This window comes from Varanus komodoensis, unplaced genomic scaffold (assembly GCF_004798865.1).
Source record: "Varanus komodoensis strain SLA01 unplaced genomic scaffold, ASM479886v1 scaffold15, whole genome shotgun sequence".
Lineage (NCBI taxonomy): Eukaryota > Metazoa > Chordata > Lepidosauria > Squamata > Varanidae > Varanus > Varanus komodoensis.
In genome coordinates this window covers 29,118,392-29,129,412 of record NW_025335440.1, presented here as the reverse complement: position 1 = coordinate 29,129,412, position 11,021 = coordinate 29,118,392, and the positions used below count along the sequence as shown (strand labels likewise).

At 39.0% G+C, this 11,021-nt stretch overlaps 1 protein-coding gene across 1 annotated transcript in view; it reads left to right on the top strand.

Moving 5' to 3' along the window:
- Positions 1 to 902: 902 nt before the first annotated feature.
- Positions 903 to 11,021, top strand: part of CALCR (calcitonin receptor) — a 105,429-nt gene continuing 95,310 nt past the window's right edge. The window contains exon 1 of the mRNA XM_044425266.1: positions 903 to 1,001. Within this exon, the coding sequence (XP_044281201.1) occupies positions 991 to 1,001 (11 nt within the window). The 5' untranslated portion in view covers positions 903 to 990. The remainder of the gene's footprint in view (positions 1,002 to 11,021) is intronic.

Here is an 11,021-nt window from a genome sequence, read left to right as displayed (position 1 = left end):
AGTGGTATTAGGCCATGTAAGAACCATTAAGTAGGATGCCATACCTTCACTCTGTTAGAAGTAACATAAAACTGTCCACCAGCCTTTTCCCACTTTGTGCCTTCCAGACGTGTCGGACTGTCTCCGCTGTGGTGATTCCTGGCCAGCATGGCCATTGACCATCACTGGGTGGGAATGATGGAAGTTGCATGCAGCCCAACACATCTGGAGAGCCCCACACTGGGGGGAAATGGCATGTACTGTATACTTTCTTGATTTAGAAAGGGGCACAAGAAGATTGGAATAGTTGTGGACTAAAGGACAAATCTGTTTGAGAACATGAGCAGCTCTTATTCGAGGAAAAGTCCTTTCATTTTATGTAGTTATGCAATGGACTGATGAGCTTACTCAACGGTTCAGTGAGCTAAGTGCATTTGCTGCTGTGTACAATGTTCTTGGTAAAGAGTGTGCTTTTCACACATAAGTGGCTGTGACATTTTGTCACTTTTAGCCAAATGTACCAATTGCTGTTTTGCTCTCTTCAATAATAGAGAGGGTAGTACAACAATTTTACAGTGGTCTTAGCAACCCAACTGCTTGAGGCACCTCAGGATGCTTTAAGCACTGAGTAAAAATTTTAGGTGAATGTTCAATGCATAAAAACTTTGTGCATGTGTAACTGTTAGAAGCAAGGCTACAGAGCTGACACACACTGCTGTGTTTGTGGCCCATAACAGTAGGCAGAAAGAACACCATATGTCTTGCATTGATATTCTATGTTCTCTGAGTAAATTACAAGTTAGCCAGACAAAGAAAGCTGCTTTTCTTTTGAATGCCTGCTCATTTCAGACATGTGCTCCAGCATGCTTTCTGGGACCATTATCTTTCTTTCACATGGGTTCTTTTTCCTTCTCCAGGTTTATGACTTTCATGCTGCAGAAAGGACCCAGTATGCACTGGGCTGGTGACTTCAGTACACCAGGAAGTAAAGTTGGATCTTAGAAACTGTCTATGGGAATAAGGTAGATACCATGGTTGCTTGTATATACACATGTTTGAGGTTTCTTTCCACTCTAATTATCTGTATGCTTCTAAATTTGTGTTTGTAATGTTCTTACTCCTACCATATCTGAATTTTGGATAGGGGTGGCAGAAATAGTCCTGTTGCAGCTCAGGCCAGGTGTAAGCAGTTGCCCATTGAGTCCGCAGCAGGCAATCTTGTAGGCAGGCCTTGTCACAGGACTGACGGAGCTACTTTCAGCAGTACCTCCGCCCACTCATTGCCAACATCAGCCAGGAGGAAACAGCTGACAAGTTGACAAGGGGACTAGTGCAGAGGCTAAGCCAGCTGGGAGAGAGGGATGGTTAGGTGGTAAAGCCAGCAGCCCTGCTGGGAGAGTCCAGGGCTGCAGCCTGAGGCTGCATTCTTCACCTTTATTTGCTTTACATTGCAATGGGCTGGTATATTTTTAAGAGGTACTCCTGATTAACTACAGTAGGTAAAGATTGCCTTTGTCCCAAGTGAAAGGTAACAGCTGTAAAATGTTCATAAAGAGATGCATCAATGAAATTTTCTCCTCTTTCAATAATTTGCATTATCTATTGAAATATACATATTGTTGCAAACATATTTTATTAAATTTTTCCAAGAACATTTAAAGAAATCTTAGCCATAGCAGAAAAAGCAGGTTGATGTGCAGTTTGCCAATAAAGCACATATTTAGAAAACTATGTACCAAAAAGTTGCTATTCAATGGAAAAATAAGTTGTAAATAATGTATATATTTTTAAAAGTGTGCACAAAATGCATATATTTTGGAAAGTATGCACCAAATTATGTTGGAATTTTCATGCAGTCTAAAAAAAACACAGTCTAATGTGGAAATGTAGAATACTCTTAGCAGCTCAAAAATAAGTGAAATTGAGATTGACAGATTCACTCCTCTTTAAGCTGTAGACAAACAACCAGACACAGCCTATGTGTTTCAAATACTTTAATCTATTTTTAAGCTAGAAAATCATTATGGGAAACACGACTCTGTCCCAGAGTGTTTTCTACATTTTCTCTTTCTGGCTTACAGTGTACTGTTGTCTGATTCAAACAGTAAGACGTCTGATGAACAGATTAGCAAAGGTGGAAATAGAGGTTATTAAAGGGGTAATTTTCTCAATAGAGCCTATGTGACATAGCAGTTGAATCTAACTATAGCAGATACTTCATACATTATTTGCATTCATACCAAATGTAAATTAGCTCTTGTAAGAAAGTCATTTATGATGTTAGGCTCCTTTAGATATTTGTTTCTTCAACTCATTAGATACTTACCAGTAGAACTATCATAGGCAAGGAATGTTTCCAGAATAAAGTACTATAGGCTGAATCAGTCCCTGAAAAATATAACTCTAATTATAAAGTAATTATAGAAGTTGAGATCCAGAGAATCTGGACTTGCTTCCGTGGTTCCAAGCTTTAGCATTTTTCAGTTCTCAAATGTACTACTGCAGTTTTGGAGGCTAGAAGCATCCTTGGAAAAGAATACAGAGATATTGTTTATATTGCAATAAGGGTGCAGTTTTATGCATGTTTAGACAAAAATCAAGTCCTACAATTCACAGCATTCCCACCCAGTCATGGAGAATGCCAGGAGTTGTAGGATTTTTTTTCCTGTTTAAACATAAATGGGATTGTGCCCTAAAGTGTTCTGTGAACACTCCAAACAAACAAGCAAACAAACCTCTTGTTTGCAGCAGTTTCCCATCCACTCCAAAGAATGAATAAGATGTAGATGGACACTAGAAAATCTGTCATTCCTCTTTATTTGTACCCCAGCTTTCTTGAGTACCAAAGAATGACACTCAAAGCAGCTTGAAGCGCCAATTTAAAACAATAAAATAGTATATTAAATTGAAATAAAAACATAACTGTTACAAGAGTAATTATTAAAAACAGTACTCAGTCCACCAGACCAACTTATACCTACACTGTGTTAGATGAAACTATCAAATTCCATGCAGTTTCTCAATTTTCCTAAACTGAGTTTGTTCCAGCCTATTTCATCATCTGTTTGCAATTTTTTAAACTCTACATGAAATTCGTATATATTTTTGTGTGAGGTTATCTAAAAGTACACATTTTACACACTTGCTCCAAAATTAGAATTTTTGTATTCACATTTCTCTGTACATATTTTTGTAAGATTTTTTTTATCAAATACAATACTTTCCTCAAATATATGCAGTGTCCATAGCATATGGATTGTCCCCATTATATGAATTTGTGTGCACATTTCAAAAAAATGTAGACTGCATTGCAAAATTCTAGAAAGTGCCAATATTGCACTATATTCCTGTTCATGTGGGAAGTACAAGTTTGGTTCACTTTTCATGAAAATGAGAACTCAGCTAATTTCTCATCCATTTCTACTGTGTGTAGACAATGTGCCCTGGATGGATACAATTTAAATCCTCACATACATTCCTGTAAGTGCCGTTCTGCCAGAAGTTATACATGTCAGTTATGTGCCCTACACACACAGGCATCCAAGGGACTGCCAGTTGGTTAATATGGCAAGCATATTTTTGGATCTGTTAGTTTTGCCTGTCTACTGTCATGGTTTATGATAACAGCATGGTTTATGATCAGCTGTCGCCTGTGTGCAAAGACGCTTCCATAAGTGCCAGCTACTTCAGGGGTATATCTTTTCCCACTTCTACTCACTTTCTTAGATAAAGAATGACAATTTGATATGGCATTCCAAGAATGTTAATACATTCTTCATTGCAATTGAAGGTATTGAATATTGGCCTGCTTTAAATGAGGATGAACTTGAGCAAGCCTCAGACTTGAATGCTCCCCGATCCCCTTTCCTACAAGGAAGAGTTGGATAATCTTTACTCCTTGCTTTGTATCTGAACTGGCAACCTATGGATAAAGTTACCTATAGTTTGAAACAAGCCAGCTTTAGTCTATAGGTTCCAACTATTAAGAACTGTGCTAATTAATTTAAGTTATTAGGAGCCTGCTTCATTTGTAGGTGCATGATATTCAAAGAGTGGCAAAACGAAGACAGCATGGGGACTTGAACTTTGAGTATTTCTGTCACTAGAAAGGTTGATGTACTGCCTAGGTAGGGAATTTTTTTTTTTTTTTTTTTTTGCATGACTTAGGCAAACATGACAGCAGCAACTTTCTTTTTTATTGAGACATTATCTTCCACAATACTGTGTTGGTGAAAGAAGTTTTCATCACACTGCTTTATTTAAAAATAAAATTTAGTCAGTTTTTTATATCAAAATAGATAAAATACATTGGAAAGCCACAGCCAGCAGGAAAGCAATTTTATTTTTTAATATTGCAATCAAAAACTACAATCTCTCTGAGAAAAATATAAATTGCTTTTCTCAAATTGATTTTTTGCTTGGGAGTTAGAATTGTTTTGTTCAGTCAGAACTTGTATGGCTACCATCTGTAATTTCTGAAACTGGGGGGTGGGGGGGGAACCCCTTTCTTTATTAATAGGGGGAAGGTGCCAAAGAAACCTCACAGAAGGCAAAAGTTATTTGCTAGGATTAACAGCCTTGAAGTATAATAACACTGGAAGATTTGAAGAATCTTGGTTACCTAATAGCAAAGCTTCTCCTCTTTTATGCTATGTATCTCTGACACTTGTGTCTGAAGCGAGAAAATCACATCCAAGAAGACTTCTTTCTAGTTCATCATCTTCTGGAACATGATTCAAATATTTAAAGGTATTTGATACCAAATTAGATCAATGAGCCTTCTAGCATGGTTCTGACAGCTTTGCATTTCAAGACATTAAATCCACACGAGCAGAAATTTAGCCCGATCTTAAAATTTTCACTAGATCTGCCATGCTATATGTGTCAAGGGCCAGTAAACCAAAAGCACAAAGTAATCTCACACAGAGATATCTCAGTAAGCATAGCTTCCACTTTGGTATCTCCATGCTCCATGGGCCCATGCATAGAAATGTCCCAGGAGCCAAGTTCAGTCCAAGCCACTTGTCAGCTGGTGGCTATCAATAAGGAAGGTATGTAATTCCTACATTCTTATTAAAGCTCTCTGAGAGGGATATCGGTACTTTCTGTGGCAACTTCTTAACAAAGCTCTCCCTTGCCCAACAAAAGGACCTGTATTGGACAGAGAGATCCATGTGAAGAATGCTTCGAGTGGCTCAGAGGCCAAACAGAAGGGGAAAAGAGGAAAATGTTCACAATGAGTTGTTTTCACTGATCCAGTACTTTCTCCTTGTGTGGATTGTTGTATTTCAGGCCTCAGGTAATCTTTATATCAGAGGCTACATTTCAGTTGGAGACTGCAGCTGGAGCAAGTGGAGCTATTTCCAAAAATATGGATAACTGGAAGTGTTGTTTTGCCCCAAGTTGCTCTGAGCAATGAGCAATTTTCCCTTAGCTTGATTTCCTCTTTAAGGTAGTTGTTCTGGGCTTACTGGTGTGCAATATAGAGGAGATGGATTCACAACCAATCAATAGGGACACTGTGAACATGGACATAGCAAAGCTTAAGTAATTTGTACTCCACCTTTAGCCATATTTTTCCAAAACAGTTGATACTGAAACTAGGAATGAATTTGTCAATTTTGTTACAAAAATTAACAAATTCTTCTTTTTTTCTTAAGTTTGGTTCATGATGAACTTGGAGTGTTAAGTTCAATTTGTCCCAAACTTTGCTAATTTTTTAAAATTAGGTGAAAATTCATGAGCTGTTTTTCAGAAGAGTTTCCTAATACATTAAAATACAAATTGAATTAATTTCTCTCCCATCAGTATGCACACATGCGAGACAATAGAATTGCTTTTCAACAGCATTCCACAGCCTTGTGTTTTCCGATTTCTAGCATTCCTGATTGTTGGCTATGGTGACTGAAATTCGAAATGCTGAAAGTATCTACCAGCATCAGTAGTGGCCAACAGGTTGGAGAAGGCCAGATGAAAATAATACAGAGTGCTCTCTTATGCATAGTAATGTATAGAAATACACACAGAAATTTATTGATAAATGCTTTGTTAAATGAAAATGTCTTCAATAAAAGCAGAAAGCAGGAGGAGCTTGGTAGAATTTCCTGGAGAAACATTCCCCAGTTGTGTAGCCACCACTGAAAAGGCTCTAACCTAGGTTTCACTAATCTGTTATTTAGAAAGAGTTTAGCATCCAGAGAGGAAGGCCTTGGATGCTAATGTTATGGCTCAGGTAGGCTGCTATGGAGGCAGGCTGGTTCTGGACTTGTCTGCTATTGGACAGCATCTTAAAATGTTCTTCACAGAAGAACTCTTAGTGATCATCCATCCATATGTGTGTAACTGCTTTCAAGGGCCCTATTGGGTATTGAACTATTCAAAGATCTCTGTCCTCCCAGGAGTAACAAAAACTGAAAGAGAAATTTGGTTGTAAAGCTTCAAATGGCTATTAAGAAATTTAGATATCCGGCACTGTTGTGCCCTGAACAGGTCTACCTGAAAGACCAGATTAAACCTTTACTTTCATACCTATTAAATATAAGATGAAATGTCACACATGAAAGCTTCAAGCATCCTTCCATAATGAAGGGTAATTTCCATAATGATTGCAGTAAGCTCTTCAGTCTTCCTGTGTGTCTTTCATCTGTAGCAAATATATCCTAACTAAAACTTTATCTCCCTTCCATGAAAGACAAGATAGTGGCTGACCTGCCGGAATGCAGAAAGGGGAAGGTTTTGGGTGTGCTGCTTCGTGTTTGTGGTGCAATGCAGAGAGAAGCAGTTTAATCACAAAATAGAAAAAGTTAGAGACATATAAACATATGGGGATCCATGCTGGTTCATTCCAAGGATGCTTCTTGTCCAACATTGTGTTTGCATGATAGACAACCAGTGGCCCCCACAAAGAGGACTATGAGTGCAGTAGCGCTTTCCTGCCCATGTATCCCAACAACTGGTGTCCATACACCCAAAATTTTCTATAAAACACAATATATCAGTATATGGTGCATAGCAATGCACAGGCTCCAACCAAGACAGACAAGATATTGATGTATTTATCTATCTACACCTAAAGACCACCTGTTCAAAAGTTGAAACATTATTAAGTCTTCTTCCATTGTGTTATTGTAGGTGGTCTTTGTCCTTCCAGTATTGTCAGTCGTTTGGCTGTCAAAATCCATTTACATTGACTTTGCATTGAGTTTCCAGAAGCAGGTAGGTCATTAAGAAGAATGTGTACATTAGTAAATATTGAAGAGCTTTTCACAACAAAGTTTATTCATATTCTTTCTCCAAAAGTAGCTGCCATGGACATTGCCAAAACTTAAGAATAAGAGAAGCTTTAACTGCACTGTTCCTTCAACAGTTAGCTGATTTAGACAAGCTCTTCTTTATAAGACTTTGTGTCATCCAGTATACACAGAGCAGAAGTTTTTGCTTTTTGCATTGTTTTGCTTTTATTTTGTTTCACAATTAAAAAATGATCTTAAAAAAACTATTCAGAAGCAGATGCTTAGCATCAGGACTCCCTGAAATTTGGGCAACCAATCATGTAGGAGGATGAATTTGTGTGGCACCCCAAAGTGCAAGCAGCTGCTGATGAGTTGCCTTTCCTATTTAAACTTCAGCATGTATTCCATGCTCAACGGATGTGGCCGGGGCAGAGCTAGCCCAGGAGTATAACTCCAAGGGTAGCAGCCGTTGTTAGTCTTATGTAGAGTAGGCCCACTGAAGTGAATGGGACTTAAGTAAACAATGACTGACTTAAGTATCATTCATTTTAGTGTGTCTTCTCTAAGTAAGACTAACTTTGGATAGTATCCCATGAGCACAGTCCTGCTCTTGTGGCTATTCAAGTTATGCGCACACTAGGCTGCTGTTAGGAACCCCTTTACGCTCCTTTCTCTCCAGGAGGATCAGGCCTGCCTGTGTGAGTAGAAGCAGTCCAGACCTTGACGGTACTTCACGGAGAAGCTGCCACTTGTAGTCGAACAGTTCACCACAAGGGGGACTAGATTCTGTGAAATATTTGAATATTTGAACAACTGCTTATTGCAGACTAAAAGGTTACCCTTATTTCACCTGAGAAATAATAGCCAATAACTATTCTCTCTTTTTTACATAGTTCTTTTGCGAAGCACAACTAAATCCCAAGGTTTCCTGAAATCATGCTTTTGTCTATCTTCAGCAAAAAATAACATTCATGCTATTTGAATGCCAACAAACATCTTACTATATTTTAATCCATCTTAAGCATATGTTCACTACTGATTGCAGAAAATAGATTGTGTAAAAAAATGAGCAACAAGAATTATTTGGATTTTTTTTTTGTAAGTGACATCACAATGTTGTTTGTTCATGTTAACCTGTATGCTTCATATGCAGACTGTTGGCAATCTGTTGAAAAGGTAGGAGCTGTCATCTGTTTGTGTTAAGGACTCAAAAGCTCCTCAGCAAATTGATAGGAGCCCTAGGATGGGAACTCAGGAGATCTGTTTTCTAGTCCCCATGCAGCCATGAAGCTGACTGAGTGACTTTGGGTCAGTCACAGATTCTCAGCCCAACCTAGCTCATGAGGTTATTGTTGTGACGGTAAGATTGAGAGCAGAAGCAGAATTATGTAGTTCCTTGAAAGGAAAAGGGTTTTCTTTTAAGCCCAGGGTTGTTCTGTATATAAAGGTGCGGCATATTTGTTAAGTTGCTTCCGTAGTAATTCTGATTTCATCTGCTGGAAACCTTGCTTGGTTTGGTCTGCTTTTTAATAATTCTGGGCATGATCACTCATGATCAGTAAGGTTTGCAAAGCTCTTCACTTTCTAAGATCAGCCTGCTTATTCAGACACTTCTAACAAATTTAACAGATATTGCTCAGGGATATTCAAAGAGGAAGGTCTCCCCTATCCCTCTAGCTGACCAGCTGTTTGGTAGTTTCATTAAAGGCTGCTAAAATTACTCTGGCAGCTGCCCATCCAAGAACTCCTGTGGTATCAGGTCAATTCAAGCAGTAGGATCAAGAAAGGTGGAGAGGCAGAAGGCCTGCTCAGATGGTTACTTCCACATGTTAGTCTATATGTATAAGGGTCCCACTGAACCCTTCCATAGCACTTGAAATGTATTGAGTCTGTGTGCGTACAGGATGAGCTGAGCTAAACACACTTGTCCCTTCCCCATCTTCACATCATCCTCCACACGCAGAGAGTAACCATCTGCAGCAGAGTCCCTGCTGTCTGCCAAAGCTCTCCATGCAATTAGACTCTTGTTTTTTCTGGTTTCCATAATGTGCAATGTGGGTGTCTTGGTTGAAGAGGAGTTTTTAGCAGACGTTTAAAGGAGGCTTTCTTTTAATGGAATATTTCACTTGGAACTTTTCAGTTGCCTCAAATTAAAAGCAGGATTCCCGTGCAACCCTGCACATGTCTACTCAGAAGGAAGTCCCCTTGGGTATAAGGTTGTATAGGACTATAGCCTTAAAAGGGTTGAAAGCACTTAAATCTCACTGAAATCAGGAGGACATAAAGGCTATTAACTTTGGCTGGATGAAGCCCAAATTAATTAAAAACAGGAAAGGCTATTAAATCTGCTGCTTTCTTTATCATCCTCAGTGATCTCATAAGAATGAAGTCAACAGGTTTTCCCATAACAGTACTAATGGTTTCTGCAGTGAAGCATTAATGTCCAACTTTTGATGCTAATTTGCATTTGATTTTAATTATACACTGATAGACTGCTCCAGTTGACAGCATTTTACTTCATTTGTATTGCATTCCTATTCCCTTTGCTATGTCCTGTTTTTATTTTAAAAAGAGGAGATCTCTTATAGGGGATAGTTACAAAAGCCATAAAGAAATTATTATATCATAAATATTAGCATATAAATGGACAGCAGCATGGTATAAATGAGATTTAAGTCCATATTAAAACTGTTGCTTGGCTACAAATTCTGGCAGCACTTGTTGGTGGAGACTTGATTTTAAACTGGAGTCTTGCTGTGCTCAGTTGTGTATTACAAATCCTTTTCCACTTCACAGATATGTCATAATAGTAAAACATCTGAGTATTAGGAATCAGACAAAATTACAGTGTAGAAAAGTGTTTTACATGCATAATACTTATGCTTTTGAAAATAATCTTGGCAACATATTACGGGAGTTTTTTTAAACTACAGAGATGCCCACCAAATGGCAGAATTGTTCTTCCCAGCTTGTTAGCTGCACTTGACAGTTTTCAAACTTGCAAAGGGGTGGGCGTGGTCAAAGGATCGGCATCCTCCTTCCCAGCCTAACCATAGTCTTGCACTAGTTCAAGTATCCTGACTTGTGTCTGTCTTGAACAACCAGAAAGTGAGCGGTGCAGCAAACTTTGATCGAAGCCTGTACAGATCTCATTAGGCAAAGACAGGGACGCAGGTGCATAGCTTTGTACTACACTTTAATCCAGCTTTGTTACTCAAGGCTACACAGGCACATGGTGGGCATGTCATGAGTGGAGCCAGGGGTCAGGCTAGATGGCCCAGGAGGCCCCTTCTGACTCGCTCTGCTTCTATGTTTCTATGTCCCGGGTAGTCTCAGCGACTTGGAGCACCGTTCACTTGCTTGAGCTTGTTCATGGTCAGACACAGTCCTGATTAGATTAATGAGTTATATGTGGGGCTTTCCTTGAAGGCCAGCTGGAGAAGGTGGCCACCAGAAACCTGGCAAAAGCACATTACATCGATTCTGAAGGTGTTGCACTGTCAGCCTCTTTGCTTCTAAGCCCAATCAAGGTGCTGATGTTTACCTTTAAAAGCCTAAGTATCTGAAAAAGCTTCTCTTCCTATTTCAATCAGACCCAACCTAAGATGGGCAAGTGAAGTTCTCCAAATAGCCTGGGCACATTAGGTCACAATGCAAAAGGCACCCTTTGTACTGCTGGTTCCCCAGCTGCAAGTCCCCCATGGTTCTATAGAAATGTAAGTGGAACCCACATTTAACACTTCTTTATTTATTTATTTATTTAAACCATTTTTATGCCGCCCCATTCGCAAAAAGCCTTGGGGCGGCTTA